Source organism: Oncorhynchus nerka, linkage group LG2 (assembly GCF_034236695.1).
Source record: "Oncorhynchus nerka isolate Pitt River linkage group LG2, Oner_Uvic_2.0, whole genome shotgun sequence".
Taxonomy (NCBI): Eukaryota; Metazoa; Chordata; class Actinopteri; order Salmoniformes; family Salmonidae; genus Oncorhynchus; species Oncorhynchus nerka.
In genome coordinates this window covers 43495336-43518893 of record NC_088397.1, presented here as the reverse complement: position 1 = coordinate 43518893, position 23558 = coordinate 43495336, and the positions used below count along the sequence as shown (strand labels likewise).

At 42.0% G+C, this 23558-nt stretch overlaps 1 protein-coding gene across 1 annotated transcript in view; it reads left to right on the top strand.

The window, feature by feature from the left end:
* Nucleotides 1-978: 978 nt before the first annotated feature.
* Nucleotides 979-23558, top strand: part of LOC115135588 (interleukin-17 receptor D-like) — a 58705-nt gene continuing 36125 nt past the window's right edge. Inside the window, exon 1 of the mRNA XM_029670437.2 lies at nt 979-1355. Within this exon, the coding sequence (XP_029526297.2) occupies nt 1236-1355 (120 nt within the window). The 5' untranslated portion in view covers nt 979-1235. The remainder of the gene's footprint in view (nt 1356-23558) is intronic.

Here is a 23558-nt window from a genome sequence, read left to right as displayed (position 1 = left end):
AACTAGACTACAGAGGTAGAGGGAGTTTACCCAAAAGGACTTTGTAGATGAACACATACCAATGTATCTTTCTGCGTATATAAAGTGTCCTGAATGAGCTTCTTTCTCGCCATAAGTGGGAAGCAAGCTTTATTACAAAAAATAAAAATCCAATTTCATTTTAAACTTTGTCACAAGATTATCCACATGAACTTTAAAGGACAACTTGTCATCCAACCAAATACCTAGGTATCCAACTAATGTTATGTAACTGCTGTAATGCTATGCGGTTCGTAAGGATAGTGTTTCTAACAAATTGTTAGCCAACATAACGTGCAACATAACTTATTTGAAAAGTCATGCCTTTATTACATTGATCAACATTTTCTTAACATTTGCCATTAGTTAGTTCAATGAATTTGTATTCGCTCTGGTCGGACATCGGCTGCATATTTTCCACCATTTTCTTCAAATCTGAAAGCGTTGTGAAGCCACGCCCACTTTCGGATGAATTGCATTATGGGCCCTAAAAGTACAAAATAGTGCCCTCTGCATGTATACTTTGTATTTTGGTGAATTTAGTACAAAATCCGGGAACTTTTGGCATACTAACTATATCCATACTATGACCAATATGACCAATAAGCATACTATATACTCAAATCACGTCACAAATAGTATGGTTAGTACGGTAAGTATCAGTATTCCAACACAGCTTTGGTAAAAGGAATAATAGAGCCATCTTGCTGGTTGGTTGTTGTTTTGTAATATGTAAATAATGTAAAATGCAGGCTACAGATACCGGTAGCCCTTATGGAAACTTGAAAATGTAAGGTTTTCAACCCATATGAGTCAATTGTCAAATGTTCTCTGTATTCGCATAAGTCAACAGCTTTGGGATGCTTCAAGACATATTACAGGTTGAAAGGGGGCGTATACCTGAGGAGCAGGTGGGGACAATTTAGGAACTTTATTGGAGATTTCCAAGACAAATCTGATGAGATTGTTTACTTTTTTTTTTAAATGGTCACTTCATTTGTACAATTCCAGAGTGAAAGAACAGGCTCACATATTTGCGGTGGGCGGATAGAAAGTGACCAAATATACTAACTTTATGCCAACCAACTTCAAGAGATGTAGGTAGGCTACTACAGGCCACAGCCCCACTTTGGGGGGGAACATTAGACCAGCATCAGAGAGACATTCTGGGACGGATCGAGCTCCACAGTAGATAGTCTGCATGGACTAGAGAGGGTATGGCTGCGCGAGCGAGACTATTTCATCTAGCCACAATTGTATTCCTGTTTTCGAACTACTACTCCGCCTCCCAGGCACCAGGCACCAATAAAGGAAACTCGGACAAATGCAACAATAAGGTAAACATGTTTTTTAAATAAATAAAAAAAAAAAAAATCAGGGATTTCTGAAAAAGCTGCAGATAAACGTCGTGTCATGAGCGCGCGTCAAGTTCCAAGTCTCGTAGCTTGCTGAGTTCTTCTCATGCTCAGTTTGGACATTTTCTTTAAACCTAGTTGTGGAAATGATAGGCATTATAGCTATTTATCCTAAAACATTTTGGGCGGAAGTTTTTTTTTTTTAACAAATGAAGTGAACACTTCATGAAGTCAAAGCTTTGGTTGAAAGATATGTATATTCTCCTTTACCTTTTTTCCCAGTCTAGTTTACAGTGATATTTTATAATAATAGTCTATCCCAATAAACCCACGAAGGATTTACATACAACCATGTTACCAGTGGTGGGAAAAGTACCCAATTGTCTTACTTGAGTAAAAGTAAAGAACTTGTTTTTAATTTATGGATAGGCAGGGGCACACTACAACGCGCAGACAATTTCCGAACGAAGTATTTGTGTTTAGTGAGTCCTCCAGGTCAGGCGCTAGGGATGACCAAGGATGTTCTCTTAATAAATGTGTGAATTTGACCATTTTCTTGTCCTGCTAAGCATTCAAAATGTAAAGAGTAATTTGGGTGTCAGGGAAAATTAATGGTGTAAAAATGACATTATTTTCTTTAGGAAATGTAGTGAAGTCAAGTACAGATACTACTTAAGTAGTACTTTAAAGTGTTTTCACAGAAGTACTTTACACCTACAAAAACATGGAAAGGGGAAAAACGAATCTAACTAGTTGTGGACAGTTGGAAATGGCTATTAGTTGTATAAGGTGAAACTGTTGCAGGTGAGAAGTGGTGTGTGTCTCCGATCCACTGTCTCCAAAAAGGTGTTGACCTTAGTACAGTCCCATTTCACTGCCAATTGTCATGATAATGTTGTGACAGTAGACATGGCACAGGGGGTGTTAGGGACCTATTATTTTAGAGGGGGCATGAAGAATAATGATTAGAGAATAATCATTATGCCTATTTTTGTGTAAAAATAAATAAATAATAATAATTCAAAGTGCCAAGAAACATTCAAAGTCCTTGAAATGTTCTGGATTGACTGACCTTCATGTCTTAAAGCAATGATGCACAGTCGTTTTCTATTTGCTTATTTGAGCTGTTCTTGCCATAATATGGACTTGGTATTTTACTAAATAGGGCTATCACAATACAACTGATTGGCTGAAATGCATTTTGAAGGAAAGAAATTCCACAAATTCAATTTAACAAAAATGTATCATGTTAAAAAATGCTTTTTAGAACTTTCTCACCGACTGCACAAACCATAATTTCTGTAATGTCAGCCAAACTATGAAACCTATTCATTTGCAAGTGATGGACAGTTGAAGAATCTAACTTTTTCATAATGGATATATCTGGGAATTGCATCCTAGGTTTCAGTGGAAGTCTGGAGGAAAAATGCAATCAACACATTTATATATGTGTGTCCCAAATGGCATCCTATTCTCTATATAGTACCCAACTTTTGACACAGAGAAAGTAGTGCACTATAAAGGGAATAAGGTTCCATTTGGGACGCAGGGCAGGTGAAATCACCCCTTTGGTTTCCTTTTGTGCTTACAACCACAAAGTCCCGCCATACTACATGGGACAACGAGATAGTTGTTTGAAGAGGGTCCCTGTCGTACCTCTATGGGCCGGTTAAAATGTTTAAAAACATAGCAGAGAACTCAACACATACTGTAACGTTTCTCTGAACTAAATTAAATCAGGGAAATGCATTAGTCTATTTTGAAGAGTACACGGTCCACACATAATGTGTATTTTGTTGGCATAAAATAAATGTTCTGATTGTAATTTGGAAGACTGCTGCCCAATTGTTTCAATGGTCTGCTGTACTTCCTATTATGTGGACAGCCATGCGATCAGAGGCAACAATAACATTGATAGCACTAATCACAATATGACTCTGTTTTCGGTTCCTTGTTGTGAATAGACTCCAAAAGACAAAACCATAAAACAAGATGTCAATCTGTGTCTGATGTATGAGAAAATACCTAATTGTGAATTCCCGGAGTGTAACCCTACATTAGTGTGTTTTGCACCCATCGTCAATGTCCCTATTATTCCTAGTCATGCCTTGATTTACAGTGTCAAAGGGATGGAAAGAAAAAAGACAATGTTTTACAATGTCTCCAGACGTACACAAACAGTGGCCTGGCCAAGTCTTTTATTGTGGTGGCCTTGGGATCTCTTACCAGCCCTGGCTTGACTGCACATGTGGGACACATGTTTCCTTCACTTTGTCTTTGTTAATCACAAACTCTCAAAAGAAATAACCCCCTCTTGTTTTCTCTTTTCTTATGTCTGTAACATCTGGCTGCAGATGAATGATGTCGGGGAGGGAGGTGCATTTGCTTCATAGTGTTGATGGTGTTGGTGTGTGGAGGGAGAGTGAGTGTGTTTTCATGCTGAAATTTGTTCTGTGTATTTTTTAAATTTAACCTTTTGTTTAACCAGGTAGGCCAGTTGAGAGCAAGTTCTCATTTAAAACTGTGACCTGGCCAATATAAAGTAAAGCAGTGTGACACAGAGTTACACATGGAAACTGTGTGTGCGCCATGCTCGCACCTGTGTGTGTGCATTGTGGTAACAAGGTTTAGAGTTATTCCTCTCCACCTCCTTGAGGGAGCATTGAAAACCACCCAACCAACTCGTATCCTTGGAGGCAGTTTTGTGTCTGTTCTGTGGGAAAGTTCCTGGTTGGCTAGCTCTGAATCGGGACAGAGCCATTGCCCCGGAGCTTTTCTCAGTGAGGAGGCCTGGGCCTTTCAGATGCATGACTGCCTGCCTTTGACAGGGAGGGAATCCTGCTCCCAGGGAAGAATGGCTGCTTGGCCCTGGTAAACGGGAGGTATGTTAAAAGTGAATTAAAAGCCCAGTGTGTCTGTCCACCCTACCAGGGTGCACTGCATTGTTGATGGTCTGGTCAGAAGCTAGCTTTATGAATGAACCCGTGCAAGACATGAATAAATAATGAAATGTTCAGAGTTAGAAATAAGTTTTGCTTTTGTGTGGAATTGTTTTATCTAATTAGATTTTGTACAAACGTGCGCAGCCGAGTGCACACACACACACCCACGCACTTTCAATGACTGGCCGTGTCCGAATACCCATATTAGCGTTTTAAATACTATGCGAAAAAATGTTTTATAGTATGTGAAATTTGGAAAATAGTACTCTGAATGTGTCATCTAATGCGCAATTGCATTTGGTACAGCGCGTAAATGTATCTGATTATCAGCTGTAGTCAAACACCCAAGTCGGGAAAGACCAGTGACTTCTACTAGCTCAAATGCCGAATTAGTATGCAGTTTAAGTATGTAGTACGCTAGTATGGGTATTCAGATACAGTGACTGTATGAGTCTGACAGACTGAAGTCATTACCACCAATTATCCAATCTTTCCTCTTTACCTCATCAGTGATCTGCTACCCGGGGCACTTCCTACTTCCTGCCAAAGGCTCAGAGCCCAGAATGAGATTATACAGTGGTCTCTTCAAAAGCTCCAGAGTCAGACATCTCTATGAAGTTACGATACAAGGTACTCGCCTGTGTTTCAATATGACCCGACTGACCAGTAATTTAATTATGACTACTGTGACACAATGGCCCAGACCCACAAAGTGAGATTACACAGTGCTCCCTTCAAATGCTAAAGAAACACAAGGTACATTCCGGTGTTCATTGTTACTCCTCAGTAGTTATTTTATGACTACCACCATACGATGTGGGCAGCCATAGAGGTTAGGGTGCTCAATATAGTAGTTTGTTACCTTGTGTTGCCGTAGGAAGAGTTACTGCACTTTATGTTGTGTTGGTTTGGTCGCTCAATATCCACAATTTTAGTTGTTTTTCTTCCATGGAGTTGAACAAGTAAATATAATTTATGCATTTATTCGATTAGGGAAGAGACAAACATGTGTATGCACATTAGTTTCTATTTCGCCCTGCCTTAATCATTCTTTCACACACTCCATCACACAGCTTAATGTGGGCCCTCACATTTTTCAACGTGTTTTGTTTGACAAAAGGATAGATTTGGAGTGAGAGAAACTTGGATTTTTCGGCAGGTACATATGCAGGATGCTACACTCCACAGCATGGCCTTCGCTCCAGATCAAAACTCCAAACCTACAACCTAATTTTGACAAATTTAACCGGAGAAATGATTGCTTCCATGTTTTTATTTTTGCAAGCTATAAGGAGGGTGCTCTAGTCAGCAAACAGCAGAGACTTGACAACACCATTCTAACCTGGAACTGAGCCAGATACAAATTCAATTAGCACTACGGTGTGAAGTAAAAGGTATTTGGGCCCAACAAGTGTGAGTCTTTGAAGTGTCATCTGAAGCCCCTTCCTGCTGTTCAAAGACCATTCACTGGCAATTTCAACAAGAAATCTGCCTCCAGAAATAAAAGCTTCTCCCAAGTGGGTGGGACAACTACTCCCGTTCCCTGCTGCACTTCTAGGATTCTACCTGGCGATCTGTTCACCGTCTGGCCTATCTCCCCGTCTGGTACAGGTACCTCCACCACACTCACCCCTCTCACCCGAGCTTTCACTCACTTCCAGCACACACCCACTGTTGGGGCGAGTGACTCTGAACTTACGATGCCTAGCTCCAAGTCGTGTGTGTGTGTGTGTATGTATGTATATATATATATATATTACACACACACTTTTTTTCTTTTCTTTTTCTTGTGCATTTTGCAATTTGCCTCATGACTCCTGCATACTTTGACTACAAACCTTCTTTACCCAACCGTGGGACAGACTGTTTGTTCCCACACTCGGGACTCTGACTCTCTCTATTGGTTACAGACTTTTGGCCTCCACTTCCTATTCTAACCACCTCTCGCCGGCTTTGTATTCATGTTACCTGATGAAATTGCTGTACAATATGATCTTGTTTCCATCTGATGCACATTCAAATGTCATAAATCTGCACTGCAGAGCTCTCCTTGTCCTATGCCGTGCCTTGATTATATTACTGTTGATTATATCTGGAAATGGGCCAGGGTGTACATGCACATCTACTGTTGCTAGCCCCAATTCTGACTTGTGCTCTGATATCTGCTTCACTGATTTCCGCTCTTGTAAAAGCCTGTGTTTTCTGCACGTTAACACTAGAAGCTTATTACCTAAAATGGATCAATTGAAAGTGTGGGTTCACAGCTCCAATCCAGATGTGTTTGTCATTACTGAGATGTGGTTAAGAGTGTTTTGGATACTGATGTTAACCTTTCTGGTTATAACCTTTTTCGACAAGACAGATCTTCCAAAGGTGGGGGAGTGGCAATCTTTACCTTCAATGCACGGTTGTCTCCACCAAGTCTGTCCCCAAACAATTTGATTTGCTGGTTTTAAGCTTTGAACTTTCTAATAGCACCCAGCAACAGTCAACAAAGAGCTATCGTCCTCCACCAGCACCGGCCTGTACCCTACCTGCCCTAAGCTCTCTCCTGGCCCCTTACACTAAGTCTGAATTTGTCCTGCTAGGTGACCTAAACTGGAACATGCTTAAACCACCTGACCAAGTCCTAAAGCAATGGGACTCCCTAAATCTTTCTGATTTATCACCAATCCCACAAGGTATGACTCCAACCACCCAGAAAAGGCTACTCTCCTCGACATTATCCTCACAAATAATCCTGATGGGTATCAGTCTGGTGTTTTCTTTATTGACCTTAGTGATCACTGTTTTACAGCCTGTGTTCGTAATGGCTGCTCAGTGAAATTACCTGTCCTGATTTGTCATCGACACTTGCTAAAAAACTTTAAGGAGCATGCCACCCTTCATGTACTGGCCTCTGTAAAATGGTTTAGAATCAGCTTGATCCCCTCTGTCAAAGACGCTTGGACCTTTTATTTTATTTTATTTTCAGTGGTATTGTTAACACGCCCTCATAAAGAAAATGAGAATTAAAAACCGGTTCAGCCCCTGGTTTGACCATGATCTTGCAGTTACTCTACCTCAAGAATTGCATTTGGCGAATGGCTCGGCACACGCATACTCAGGTGACTAGCTCGCATTTAGGCAAATGAGAAGTAAGTGCACTCAAACTATCCAGAAGGCCGAAGTTAGTTACTTTAAAGAGCAGTTCTCTCTGGGTCTAACCCCAAGAAGTTCTGGAAAATTGTCAAATTCCTGGAGAATATAAACCCTCCTTCTCACAGCTGCCCATGTCCCTTAATATTGATGTGGTTGTTACTGTCAAGAAGTACATGGCTGAGCTCTTTAATCACCACTTCATTAAGTCAGGATTCCTATTTAACTCAGCCATGCCTCCTTGCCCGTCCAACATTTCCTCATCTCCCACCCCTTTTAATGCTACTATCCCCGATGCTTCTCCCTCTTTTCCCCCTGCCCCGCTACAAAGTTTATCCCTGCAGGCAGTCACTGAGTCCGAGGTTCTAAAGGAGCTCCTTATACCCAAAAGAACATCTGGGTCAGATGGTTTAGACCCTCTTCTTTAAGGTTGCTGCCCCTATCATCGCCAAGCCTATCTCCAATGTTTTTAACCTGTCTCTCCTTCCTGGGGAGGTTCTCATTGCTTGGAAGGCAGCCACAGTTCATCCTTTATTTAAAGGGGGAGAGCAAGCTGATCCTAACTGTTATAGACTTATTTCAATTTCCCCTGTTTATCAAAAGTTTTGAAAAAACTTGTCAATAATCAACTGACTAGCTTTCTTGATGTCTATAGTATTCTCTCTATGCAATCTGGTTTCCACTCAGGTTATGGATGTGTCACTGCAACCTTAAATTGTCACCATTGCCATAGATTCTAAGCAATATTGTGTTGCTTTTTTGACTTGGCCAAAACTTTTGATACGTTAGACCATTCCATTCCTGTGGTCCGGCTAAGGTGAATTGATGTCTCTGAGGGGTCTTTGGCCTGGTTTGCTAACTACCTCTCTCAAAGAGTGCAGTGTATAAAGTCAGAATCTGCTGTCTCAGCCACTGCCTGTCACCAAGGCTCTATCCTAGGCCCCACACTCTTCTCAATTTACATCAACAACATAGCTCAGGCAGTAGGAAGCTCTCTCATCCATTTATATGCAGATCGTCTTATATTCAGCTGGCCCCTCCCTGGATTTTGTGATAAATGCTCTACAACAAATCTTTCTCTACCCTTAACCTTGTTCTGAACACCTCCAAAACAGGTCATGTGGTTTGGTAAGAATGCCCCTCTTCCCACAGGTGTTATTACTACTTCTGAGGGTTTAGAGCTTGAGGCTAGAGGTCGACCGATTAATCGGAATGGCCGATTTAATTAGGGCCGATTTCAAGTTTTCATAACAACCGGAAATCGGTATATATATATTTTTTACACCTTTTATTTAATCTTTATTTAACTAGGCAAGTCAGTTAAAGAACACATTATTATTTTCAATGATGGCCTAGAAACGGTGGGTTAACTGCCTCGTTCAGGGGCAGAACGACAGATTTTCACCTTGTCAGCTCGGGGGATCCAATCTTGCAACCTTACAGTTAACTAGTCCAACGCAATAACGACCTGCCTCTCTCGTTGCACTCCACAAGGAGACTGCCTGTTACGTAAATGCAGTAAGCCAAGGTAAGTTGCTAGCTAGCATTACACTTATAAAAAAACAATCATAATCACTAGTTAACTAGACGTGGTTGATGATATTACTAGATATTATCTAGCGTGTCCTGCGTTGCATATAATCTGACTGAGCATACAAGTATCTAAGTATCTGACTGAGCGGTGGTAGGCAGACACGTAAACATGAATTCAAACAGCACTCTCGTGCGTTTTGCCAGCAGCTCTTCGTTGTGCGTCAAGCATTGTGCTGTTTATGACTTCAAGCCTATCAACTCCCGAGACGAGGCTGGTGTAATCAAAGTGAAATAGCTGGCTAGTTAGCGCTCGATAATAGCGTTTCAAACTTCATTCACTCTGAGCCTTGGGGTGGTTGTTTCCCTTGCTCTGCATGGGTAACGCTGCTTCGATGTGGTGGCTGTTGTCGTTGTGTTGCTGGTTCGAGCCCAGGGAGGGGCGAGGAGAGGGACGGAAGCTATACTGTTACACTGGCAATACTAAAGTGACTATAAGAACATCCAGTAGTCAACGGTTAATTAAACACAAATGGTATAGAGGGAAATAGTCACCTATAATAACTACAACCTAAAACTTCTTACCTGGGAATATTGAAGACTCATGTTAAAAGGAACCACCAGCTTTCATATGTTCTCATGTTCTGAGCAAGGAACTGAAACGTTAGCTTTCTTACATGGCACATATTGCACTTTTTCTTTCTTCTCCGACACTTTGTTTTTGCATTATTTAAACCAAATTGAACATGTTTCATTATTTCCTTGAGGCTAAAGTGTCCAAAATGACCGATTTCCGATTGTCATGAAATCGGCCCTAATTAATCAGCCATTCCAATTAATCGGTCGACCTCTAATTGAATGTCAAATCCTAATTGACTAAACACAGCTATTGTGTCACATTTGAGCAGCTGGGGGCCAGCCCTGCTCATGTCTGCTGGGTAAAACATGGGGGTCAGCTACTTTCTCCCCCTGTCTGCTGGGTGAAGCAGAGGAGTCAGCCTTGCTCTGCCCTTGTTTGCTACATGGACCAGGGGGTCAGCCACTCTCTTCCCCTGTCCACTGTGAATACCAAGGGGTCAGCTCTGCCTCTCTGTCCCTGTCTGCTGGGCTATGTTCCAAATGGCACCCTATTTCCTATTTAGCGCACTACACTCTGGCCCTGTCTGCTGGTCAGGACATGGGGTTAGCAACCGTCCTCCACAGGCACGTGTGGTGTGACTGCTAAGGTCAACTGTGCAGAAGCTCCCTAAATCCATTTAACATGGAGAGGAAGGGAGAGAAGAGACTGTGTGTGGTTTCAAAGCTGTAAAAGCCATCAGCTTAGCAGAGAAGCCTGACAAAGAAGTCAAGCTTTCATGGAAGGATAGGACTGTGTCTGGTAAAGTCATGAGTGTTAAAACGCATGTGTTCACTTGCACTTGGCATCCCCCCTCCTGAGGGTAGTTGGGGCATTCTTCACTGCCACAGAGATTTGTCTCTTGCAGATACCAAGGAGGCCCACATTTGTGTGTGTGTGTGATCATTCCTCTGTGTCTAAGCACCTGTTTTTGCCTTTGTGAGAAACTTGGCCCCTCCGCAGGTTAAAAACAGGCCCTGTGTTTACAAAAAATATCCTGTGAGTTCTTGCTCAGTAATGTCATAGCATATGGTAATGTTTCAGAGGGTCAGGCATGCAGGCCGGAAACAAAAGGGCTTGTGTCCCAAAATGCATCCAATTCCCTATATTTTAATGCAGTACTTTTTATCAGGGCCTATATGCCTCTAGTCAAAAGTAGTGCACTTTGTAGGGACACTGGCATACCGGACAACGCCACAGCCAGTTATAAACCTTTTTAATTTCCGCATGTACTCAGAAGCTAAGTATTTGTTTCTTGGGCTTTAAGAATGCAACTGATCAAAGTGATTCAGGCCTTGAAAAATAAATAATTTAACTGATTGCATGTAAGGGGATATCTGTAATCAAATTCCTTGGTCAAGGCTAAGACGACGCCGGCGCAGTAAGTGGAGCTCACTCATGTTCAAAAGCGCATATCAGCCCGAGAGGCTGATGCTTCTTAGTTTTATAAACTAAAAAAAAGGTCTACCTATCTCCTCGCAGAAGTGACAGTTACAAGGATGGTTAAAAACGGCTTGATTGCCATAGCAATGTCAGAGAATCTGGGAAGAAGGGAGTGGTGTTGCAGAACTGCTGTATTTGAAGCATCTTTAATTGAGCATCACATTTGAGTGCAACTCGAGGTAAGCAACCTGTATTCAAAGTAATGCTGGGATTTTTATAGTTGATCCGAAAGCAAATTATAGTTGCATGTTTCAATAGCATACACAAAGTTCTTAATGATCGCTACCTGATCTGAGACAGTTCATGTTAGTTAGCTAGGTTAGCTTCTAAGTTGGCAAGTTAACAGTACCATCCGCTTTCCTCAACTCTGTTGCCTCCGCTTTCTTCACTTCTGTGTAATAACCCACGGAACACTTCTAAGCATTGGAGGAAGCAAGGGAGTACATTTATAAGCTTGGTTTCTTTATTATGTAACACAGTAGCACAGGTAGGCAGCTGCACAAAAACGTAAGTTGGGGTTGTGACGTTCCAATACTCTAAACAATGAATAATGGTGTTTCTCATATCAAGATGAATGACTGAGCACAGAATGCATCCCTATGCGTCCTACAAATAGAATATCAGAGTAAAGAGCGTGATGTCATATCAGAATGAGTGCTTCAACCACTGCCATAGAGGAGCACAGTGACTGTCATGCTTGTGCTTTTCAGTTATGTACAAGGAGCAAGTTTCTAACCCAAACTACTCAACAGTTATGCTCCATAAAGCTCGCTGACACTGGAGCAGTGGAAACGCGTTCTCTGGAGTAATGAATCACGCTTCACCATCTGGCAGTCCAACAGACGAATCTGGGTTTGGCAGATGCCAATAGAATGCTACCTGCCCGAATGCATAGTGTTAAGTTTGGTGGAGGAGGAATAATGGTCTGGGGCTGTTTTTCACGGTTCGGGTTAGGCCCCTTAGTTCCAGTGAAGGGAAAACTTAACGCTACAGCCTACTATTACATTCTAGACGATTCGGTGCTTCCATCTTTGTGGCAACAGTTTGGGGAAGGCCCTTTCCTGTTTCAGCATGACAATGCCCCCATGCACAAAGCAAGGTCCATACAGAAATGGTTTGTCGATCAGTGTGGAAGAACTTGACTGGCCTGCACAGAGTCCTGACCTCAACCACATCGAACACCTTTGGGTTGAATTGGAACGCGGACTGAGAGCCAGGCCTAATCACCCAACATTAGTGCCCGACCTCACTAATGAATGGAAGGACATCCCAGCAATGTTCTAACATCTAGTGGAAAGCCTTTGCAGAAGAGGGGAGGCTGTTATAGCAGCAAAGGGGGGACCAACTCTATATTAATGCCCGTGATTTTGGAATGGAATGAAACAACTAAATGACCATGCATTTTTCTTCTATTGGAATATTAATGCTATGTTCCAATGGAGAACAGACAATGCCACATCCATTTGGGATATTATAACAACGAAGACTTAAAAATAAAAAATTCCCCTTGGACATCAATATGTATTGCAAAAAACATTAACATAGGTGTGGGGCAAACAGTGGTGCCGTTTTCCCCAAATGCGGATTCCATCTTTAAGACGACTTAACTTATTCAACCTCCATATCCCGAATCCAGAGAGAATTCAGTCTGGATTTCATGTGACGCATGCCTATTCATGTTCTTACCAGTCAAGGCTGCATAGGGGAGGATGGCTCATTAATATTAACGGAGCAAATGGAATGTCTTCAAACACATGGAAACCATATGTTTTGACGTATTTGATACCATTCCAGCCATTTCCACCAGCCCGTCCTCCCCAATTAAGGTGCCACCAACCTTATGTGGTTCTTAAATCGTTTTGTGGATGAAATGCCAAGTGGAGAATTTTTATTTATCATCTCTGCATATGAATGTGGCGGTTTAAGACATCCATGACATTCTCTTTAATGCTAGTCTGTCAGTGTGAAGAACATATTGGGTTTTGACATGGGTCTACGGAGTGGTTTCTTGAACCAGACCCCTAGAGAGATGGAACTGGGACTCCAGTGAAGCATATACCACCCCTGGAGCATACATCCATTCATGCACGTACACACACATTTGCTTGCACACACACACACAGCCGTGAGAGAAGGGAAAAGGAGGGGAGTAAAGAACGAGTGATTAATTGGCGTTAATAGAGCTTGATAAAGGACACACAGGTAATTGTCCCAGGAAAAAAGGTTGGGAATGTGAAATGGGAGCCATATGTTGGGGTAATTAGAACCGCATGGTGGATAGGTACTGGAGAGCAGCTCAGGGTGGGAGAACTCTGATTAGTCCAGCCCTGCCCTGTTGGAGGATGGGACTGGAGTTAGGGGAAGAACCACGGCAAAACCATAGATCAGTAGCATTGGGATAGGGCTGAAATAAAACCATATAGCCAGGGGAGGGTTAGAGGAAGGACTGAAACCAGCATGGGCATCTATGGTAGGGGCTGGAATAAGGATTGTATGTTTTATTTGTTTATTTAACTAGTTATTATTTAACTATGTCTTATTTCAATGATGGCCTACCAAAAGGCCTCCTGCGGGGACAGCTGCTGGGATATAAAATAGAACAAAACACACATCCCAACATTTGTAGAGAGGGTCAGGGGTGGAATGATTTTTATTAGGAATGACTTTTGGTACTGAAAGCATCTACAATTTGGATCTGTCGTCAACATTCTGATGTCAAGCCAACAGAATCACATCTGCTACAGTGAAGCTCTGATTTAACTGTCTATAAGGAGGACCCTTCAGGCCAACAATCTCTCAGGCATAATCTACTATGACTATTTATACTGCCTCACGGATAAATAAACACTGTTGAACCTTCCATTATTTAAACAATCCAAGTGTGAAAGTAAGTAGATGTGGCTGCTGCATGTGTTCTCCGTTGTTGTTTTGCTGTTCCTGGTGATTTGTTGGACAAACAGAGAAGGGGTCTAGCATTTTGGGATTGTTCGTTTATCTTTCATCAGTCCAGTTCAGCCTTGGACTTAGTCCCTCTGGGAGCTGGCTAGATAAGAACATCATTATCTGAGCAGAACCATCAGGGTCTGGTTTCCCAAAAGTGTCTTAAGGCTATGTTCGATAGAGCCTTTTGTAGGAGCAACGTTAGATTCTGAGTTTCCCAAAACCAATGTTACTAAAGTTGATCTTGAAAACGATCGTTATTTAACGACTGACTCAGACCAGTGACGGAAAAAGTACCCAATTGACCCTTCGCTAAACTCCTCCACCGAACGGTGATTGTCCAATCAGAGAATTGCAACCGTAAACAATGACTTGGACCTCAGACACTTTTTGCAAAAAATCCTCATGGCGTCTATGGGCTGCAGGCAGAAATCCTTTCTCTGCTACAAGTGAACAGAAAATTGTGAAACGGTGGGGCACATGTAAAGGCTGGTTTACAGTTTGTCTATCAACATGTTGCTATGACAATGGTCTACAGACATCATGAACAATCTACTGTCGTCTGACCTCACTTGTCATTGTAGTTTTAAAAAAAGTACACTGCTCAAAAAAATAAAGGGAACACTTAAACAACACAATGTAACTCCAAGTCAATCACACTTCTGTGAAATCAAACTGTCCACTTAGGAAGCAACACTGATTGACAATAAATTTCACATGCTGTTGTGCAAGTGGAATAGACAACAGGTGGAAATTATAGGCAATTAGCAAGTCACCCCCAATAAAGGAGTGGTTCTGCAGGTGGGGACCACAGACCACTTCTCAGTTCCTATGCTTCCTGGCTTGAATGTTGGCAGTGCTTTCCCTCTAGTGGTAGCATGAGATGGGAGTCTACAACTCACACAAGTGGCTCAGGTAGTGCAGCTCATCCAGGATGGCACATCAATGCGAGCTGTGGCAAGAAGGTTTGCTGTGTCCAGAACATTGAGGCGCTACCAGGAGACAGGCCAATACATCAAGAGATGTGGAGGAGGCCGTAGGAGGGCAACAACCCAGCAGCAGTACCGCTACACCCGTCTTTGTGCAAGGAGGAGCAGGAGGAGCACTGCCAGAGCCCTGCAAAATGACCTCCAGCAGGCCACAATGTGAATGTGTCTGCTCAAATGGTCAAAAACGCACTCCATGAGGGCCCGACGTCCACAGGTGGGGGTTGTGCTTACAGCCCAACACCGTGCAGGACGTTTGGCATTTGCCAGAGAACACCAAGATTGGCAAATTCGCCACTGGCGCCCTGTGCTCTTCACAGATGAAAGCAGGTTCACACTGAGCACGTGACAGAGTCTGGAGATGCCGTGGAGAACGTTCTGCTGCCTGCAACATCCTCCAGCATGACCGGTTTGGCGGTGGGTCAGTCATGGTGTGGGGTGGCATTACTTTGGGGGGCCGCACAGCCCTCCATGTGCTCGCCAGAAGTAGCCTGACTGCCATTAGGTACCGGGATGAGATTCTCAGACCCCTTGTGAGACCATATGCTGGTGCGGTTGGCCCTGGGTTCCTCCTAATGTAAGACAATGCTAGACCTCATGTGGCTGGAGTGTGTCAGCAGTTCCTGCAAGAGGAAGGCATTGATGCTATGGACTGGCCCGCCCGTTCCCCAGACCTGAATCCAATTGAGCACATCTGGGACATCATGTCTCGCTCCATCCACCAACGCCACGTTGCACCACAGACTGTCCAGGAGTTGGCGGATGCTTTAGTCTAGGTCTGGGAGGAGATCCCTCAGGAGACCATCCGCCACCTCATCAGGAGCATGCCCCAGGCGTTGTAGGGCAGTCATACAGGCACATAGAGGCCACACACACACTACTGAGCCTCATTTTTACTTGTTTTAAGGACATTACATCAAAGTTGGATCAGCCTGTAGTGTGGTTTTCCACTTTCATTTTGAGTGTGACTCCAAATCCAGACCTCCAGGGGTTGATACATTTGATTTCCATTGATACTTTTTGTGTGATTTTGTTGTCAGCACATTCAACTATGTAAAGAAAAAAGTATTTAATAAGAATATTTCATTCATTCAGATCTAGGATGTGTTATTTTAGTGTTCCCTTTATTTTTTTGAGCAGTGTATAAATACAAAACGTCAACCTCTGCATGACATCAGCAGCCCGGAACTCCAGATAGAAAGTACGCTATTTTAATACCAGTAAACTACTCAGTTTTAAAAAAAATGATTTCAGTAAATGTCAACCTAACAAGCTATGAAACTAAAAGCAATTTTCTAAATGTTTTGGTTTGTTCCTAGCTAGCTGGATAGCCAGTTAAAATAAGTACAAGAGTATAGCTGACATCTTCAGCTGCTTTTTAAAAATGAATTATTACAGGAAAATACACCCACAACATTATTTACAAGGTAATGGAGAGCTTACAGAAAATAGCTCCACAATGTGACTAAATAAAAGTAGAATAACTTATCTGAGAATTTTAGAACTCCTGCATCTTGTCACAAGGATTTGGTCTGGTTGCTGTGGCAGTCCGGTAACCATGACAACAGACCTTATAACAGTCGCATGGACTCAGTGGCAATATGTGACTTTTTGGGCGACCAAATTCACATAGAAATGTGAAAAAAAAAGTTTTTTTTGTAGTTTATTCTTCTTCTTTTTTTTTACACCAGCTTGAAACAGCTGAAACAACAACATTTTTGTTTATGGAAGATATACTGAACGAAAATATAAAGTCAACAATTTCATATAAGTAAATCAGTCAAATGAAATTGTTCTGCCCCTGAACAGGCAGTTAACCCACTGTTCCTAGGCCGTCATTGAAAATAAGAATTTGTTCTTAACTGACTTGCCTACTTAAATAAAGGTAAAACATTTTTTTTTTAAATGTATAAAACAAAAAAATATAAAACAGCTCTGGTGTACATTCCTGCAGTCAGGATGCCAATTGCACGCTTCCTGAACTTGAGACATCTCTGGCATTGTATTATGTGACACAACTGCACATTTTAAAGTGTCCTTTTATTGTCCCCAGCACAAGGTGTAATAATTGTGCTGTTTAATCAGCTTCTAGATACTCCATCCACCTGACAGATTTGGCATATCTTGGCAAAAGAGAAGTGCTCACTAACAGGGATGTAAACACATTTCTGGAATTTATTTCAGCTCATGAAACATGGGACCAACACTTTCACATGTTGCGTTTTATTTTTGTTCAGTGTAGATTGCACAGAGTTGCAGATGGAGTAACCAAGCTCACTGCTACTGCAACATCAAACTTATTACAACTACAAGTCTACCAACACACCGACGCCTCTGATAATGTGATCCACATGACTCAGTTACATTTGCATCCACCAGGATCCATTTCTGACAGAGAAATATTTAAACGGTGTAAAATCAGTTACGGCAAAGTCCGCTTCAATGTGGCTACCTTAAGAGAGGTGAAAGGCTCATGGCAGACAAGGGGGTTCTCATTGAGAAAGGTGAGGAGGAAATTGGCCTGAGATTGAACATTCCTTCCTTTGCTTAAGTCCAACCTACAAATGCCAGAACCAGATGTCAAGATGACAAAGAGCAAAGCATAGGGTACACGTGGAAAGGACAATAGCCAAAATGTAAGATTTATTTTTATATATGGTAAGATCCCTAACTACAGATTCAAAACATAAACCAGATATGGTTTGTGGTTAGTACGCTGTCCAACATCCAGCCACACATTCTTAAGAAGTAGACTCGTCCTCACACACCCATGCAGACAGACATCTGTATAGGTATTCTTCCTAACATACAGTTGAATTTAAACTCAGTTTTTCACAATTCCTGACATTTTAATCCCAGTAAAAATATATGTTTTAGGTCAGTTAGGATCACCACCTTTTATTTTAAGAATGTGAAATGTCAGAATAATAGTAGGTAGAATTAATTATTTCAGCTTTTATTTATTTCATCACATTCCCAGTGGGTCAGGAGTTTACATACTCATTGAGTGTATTTTGTAGCATTGCCTTTTTAAATTGTTTAACTTGGGTCAAATGTTTCAGGTAGCCTTCCACAAGCTTCCCACAATAAGTTGGGTGAATTTTGGCCCATTTCTCCTGACAGTAATGGTGTAACTAAGTCAGGTTTGTAGGCCTCCTTGCTCGCACACACTTTCAGTGCTGCCCACAAATTTTCTATGGGATTGAGGTCAGGGCTTTGTAATGGCCACTCCAATACCTTGACTTTGTTGTCCTTAAGCCATTTTGCCACTACTTTGGAAGTATGCTTGGGGTCATTGTCCATTTGGTAGACCCATTTGCGACAAAGCTTTAACTTCCTGAATTATGTCTTGAGATGTTGCTTCAATATATCTACATTTTCCATCCTGATGATGTCATCTATTTTGTGAAGTGCACTAGTCCCACCTGCAGCAAAGCACCCCCACAACATGATGCTGCTTTACGGTTGGGATGGTGTTCTTCAGCTTGCAAGCTTCCCCCTTTTTCCTCCAAACATAATGGTCATCATGGCCAAACAGTTATATTTTTGTCATCAGACCAGAGGACATTTCTCCAAAAAGTACGATCTTTGTCCCCATGTGCAGTTGCAAACCGTAGTCTGGCTTTTTTATGACAGTTTTGGAGCAGTGGCTTCTTCCTTACCGAGTGGCCTTTCAGGTTGTCGATATAGGACTCGTTTTACTGTGGATATAGATACTTTTATTCTTGTTTCCACTAGCATCTTCACAAGGTCCTTTGCTGTTATTCTGGGATTGATTTGCACTTTTCACACCAAAGTACCTTCATCTCTAGGAGAGAGAATGGGTCTCCTTCCTGAGCGGTATGACCGCTGCATGGTCCCATGGTGTTTATACTTCCGTACTATTGTTTGTACAGATGAACGTGGTGCCTTCAGGCGTTTGCTCCCAAGGATGAACCAGACTTGTGGAGGTCTAAAAAAATTTTATTACGTGATGTCTTGGCTGATTGCTTGACATCATGGGGAAATTAAAAGTAAAGAGGCACTGAGTTTGAAGGTAGGCCTTGAAATACATCCACAGGTACACCTCCAATTGACTCAAATGATGTAAGTTAGCCTAACAGAAGCTTCTAAAGCCATTACATTTTCTGAAAATAATTTTGGAAATAATCTGTCTGTAAACCATTGTTGTAAAAATTACTTGTCATGCACAAAGTAGATGTCCTAACTGACTAGCCAAAACTATAGTTTGTTAATAAGAAGAAATTTGTGCAATGTTTGAAAAACGAGTTTTAATGACTCCAACCTAAGTGCATGTAAACTTCTGAGTTCAACCTTACATGCATACATACAGGAGGGGACTGAGTATGCACCCTTGTGGGGCGCCATGTTGATAATCTGTGTCAGGTAATGTTGCCTATCTTCACCATGTGGTCCAGGACCTAGCATCATAGGAAGGAGTTCAGACCCAGGGCCATGAGTTTATAGAGCACTATGGTATTTAAGGCTGAGCTGTAGTCTGAACAGCATCCTCACATGTGCAGTCTTTTTGTCCGGGTGGGTAAGAGCATTGTGCAGTGTAATGGCGGTTGTGTCGTCCATAGAGCTTTCAGGGTGATAGGCGAGTTGGAGAGGGTTGAGTGTGTCGGGAAGCGAGGAGGTGATATGGTCTTTTGACTAGCCTCTTAAAGCACTTCTTGATGACGGAACTACTGGTTGGTAGTCATCCAGTTCAGTTACTTTCCCTTTCTTGGCACAGGGATGATTGTGGACATCTTGGAGCAGGTGGGTATAGAGGCCTGACCTACAGAGATTTGAATAATGTCTGAACAGCCAGCCAGCTGGTCTGCACATGCTCTGAGGGCACAGCTAGGGATGCAGTTTGGGCCGGCAGCCTTGCAAGGGTTAGCACGTTTTAATGACTTGCATACATCCTCAGTGTGTACCTGAACTGTAGTTTGCACGTTTTGGTTACTACTTTGAAACATTTTGTATCACATTGGCCAGCAAGCTAGGTGTATTTCTGTAGAGAAACCCTGCCTGTTTTGAAGACCAGCATTGCGTATGTTTACACCACTATGGTGGTGATAGTACTATAGCTCGCCAGCCAGCCAAACTTGTATAGTTAGCGAGCAGCTGCTACTTACTAGCTAGGTAAACTCTTGCTGTATCACCACCATTTCACCAGCATCAGCCCATCCAACATCTCCCAGCAGTCAAAAAGCACATTTTTGGTCTTGAATTTGTACTATATAGCCAATTTGACTTTGATGCTGTGGTAACTAGTGACAATGCCCACACGTGTTAGTGCTAACATGTTTGTACGTAGGTGGTTCCAAATGAACTAAAGCCAGCCCTATAACTAACACGTAAGTCGAAAAACACTTACACGTCATTGACACGTATTTCCGCAAAGTTCCTACTTCAGATTTCCGACTTCAAGCCAAAATATATCATACTTTTAGTAAAAGGTTGAAACATGGTGAAACGGCCACGTCCATTTGCGGTATTGCATCAACAACGAAGGTACTGCGAACAGTTTAAAAAAATAATAATAATAAATTCCACCCCTTGGACGACATTGTGCTCTTGTATCGCGTGTGCAATGTCATACTGCTCGAAGTTCCTAAACTCTGCACCAAAAACAATGGTGGTGGGGCGGCCAGTGGCGCTGTTTTCCCCCTACTTCAGATGGGTTTAATTTTCTCTTTTATTTCCTATTTGTGCTGTCCATTTGATTTCTGATTTAACATATTGCTCACACAAACAAGGTCTGCCTGTCCCTTTTCAAAAGTGGGGTGATTTGTAGTTTACAAGACACAACCAACAAATGTTACTGGTTTTAATTAAGAGCAAGTCTTTCTTTCCTTCCCTCCAGGCAGTAAGATTAGTTGCCCCCCTCCCCTTTTCCTCCCTACCTCTTCTTCCTGCCCTCCTATGCCCCCCTCCACCCTCTCCCTCGCCTCCTCCCTCTTCCCCCCCCCCTTTCCCTACTCCCCAGTGGTGTAAAGTAATTAAGTAAAAAATATCTAAGTACTAAAGTATTTTATCTGTACTTTACTGTTTATTGTCCCAACTTTTCATTTTACTCCACTACATTCCTACAGCAAATAATTTACTTTTTACTACATACATTTTCCCTGACACCCAAAAGTACTCTTTACATTATGAATGTTCAGCAGGACAGGAACATTTTATAATTTACACACTTAACAAGAGAATATCCCTGGTCATCCCTACTTCCTCTGATCTGGCGGACTCACTAAACACAAAATCTGTAAATTATGTAAATTATGTGTAAGTGTTGGAGTGTGCCTCTGGCTATCTGTAAAAAAAATATTTTTAAATGGTGCCGTCTGTTTTGCTTAATATAAGGAATTTTAAATGATTTACTTTTGATACTTAAGTATATTTTAGCAATTAAATTTACTTTTGATATTTAAAACAAAATACTTTTAGACCTACTCAAGTTGTATTTTACTGGGTGACTTTCACTTTTACTAGTCATTTTCTAGTAAGGTATCTTTTACTTTTACTCAATGACAATTGTGTACTTTTTCCACCACTGCTCCTCCCCTTCATCTCTCCCTCCCTCCTCCCAATGGTGAAGCTGTAATTTAAGTGTAATTAATCAGTGTTTGGGATTTCTCTCAACGAGGCGTGCAGTCTATTTACCAAATGAGAGATGATGGTGTACATGTTTCTTTAAAAAAATTAAACTTTTTTGAAGTCTCTGATGTTCAGGAGAAGGCATAGGCAGGAGATCAAAGAAATAGTTGCCTTTTATTTATTTTTTTACAAATTTCTCAGTTAGTTTGTGTGGAGTTGTCTCCATATGTTCAGCTGCTAATGGGTGATTTTGAAAGGGAACCATATCCACCTGTAATAATGCTAGATCTGCTCAGTTCTGCTGTGTCCTCTTCAATTAATTACACGTGTTGTGAGGATATTACGCCGGAAAGAAAAACAAGTTGTCTTTAATCCTCTTGGCTCTTCTGAACACTTTGCACAACTGTGACCAACCGATATAAATAATGTTCTCTTTTTGCTTTTAACTACATTATAATTTTGACCAACCTAAACATCTGTCCTAGTGAGTGGATTTATCATAGAGGCCTGTGTTTAACGATATCCTAACAGGGTGAGAGACTCACATGTTTCCTTAACCGAACAAGCATCTTGAAGGGTTTTGCTGGGCTCGGGGCAGAAGGCTGGCGTGCGTGCGTGTGTGCGTGAGAAGCGGCTGTCTCTCAGATGATATAATTATTGTTATTCTGGAGAGAGGAGCAGGAAGGAACACCTGGTTTTGATAAGTCTGGTTCCGGCAGCTAGAGAGGAGGACGCCCATAGCAGACCTGGGTTCATATTGTATTTGAAATCATTCCAAATACTTTAGCTGTGCTTGATTGAGAACTGGAGACAGGCTAATTACAAACGTGAAAGTATTTGAACCCAAGTCTGGCCCGTAGATAGCAGCCCTCACCTACTGTCTACCTGCTGCTGCAGAGCTGTATTCAGACAAGTCCCCACTGAGATTTTGCACACTCCTTATGATCATACCCTGTCCTGGCTACAAAGCTACTGCTGCCCACATGTCTGTATAGTGGTGCAGGTTGGGTGTAGCATAAGTGCCTTTGTCTTTATTCCTATTGTGTTCAACCACAACTTCCTGGTTTGTCTCGTTTTGATCTTGGAACTCATTCCGTAGTAGTTAGGAGTCCTCTAAAGCACGTTGACAACCTGTTGAAAAAGCACTATATGAATCGAAATCTATATTTTAAATTTATATTGATTTTAGTTGGAATTGTGGGCCCGCATTACCAGTTGATCCACAACTAATTAAACCCCTTTCCTCCCCTCCCAGCTCCAGAGAGTATGGTATGTTATTAGTCCGGTCCGGCCCAGCCCCCCTGTGTCCTCTACAGCCCTATAATATTCAGGGAGCAGTGTGACCAGGGCCTGACCCTCCCCTCCATCTACCTCACGCTCAGCCAACAACATGGGACCCCGCTGGTCTGCCACATGGGATACAGCCAGTTAATTGCACCACACCACCACCCCACCCCCTCTCACCCAGAGCTGTTCATTTGAAGTTTTAAGATGCCAGTTGACTCTTGAGGCCATTTGACACACAGGGGTAAAGAAGGAGAGGAGAGGGAACATCAGAAGGAAGTAAGGAGTGCCTGGAGTCTCCCCTCCCTCTCTCAATTCAATTCAATTCAAGGGCTTTATTGGCATGGGTTACATATGTCAACATTGCCAAAGCAAGTGAAGTGACCATTACACTCACAAAGTTCGAAAAGAATAAAGACATTTCATATGTCTTTCATATTCACAGTGTTGTAATGATGTGCAAGTACAAAAGGGAAAATAAATTAATCAAATCAAATTTATTTGTCACATACACATGGTTAGCAGATGTTAATGCGAGTGTAGCGAAATGCTTGTGCTTCTAGTTCCGACAATGCAGTAATAACCAACGAGTAATCTAACTAACAATTCCAAAACTACTACCTTATACACAAGTGTAAAGGGATAAAGAATATGTACATAAAGATATATCAATGAGTGATGGTACAGAGCGACATAGGCAAGATGCAGTAGATGGTAT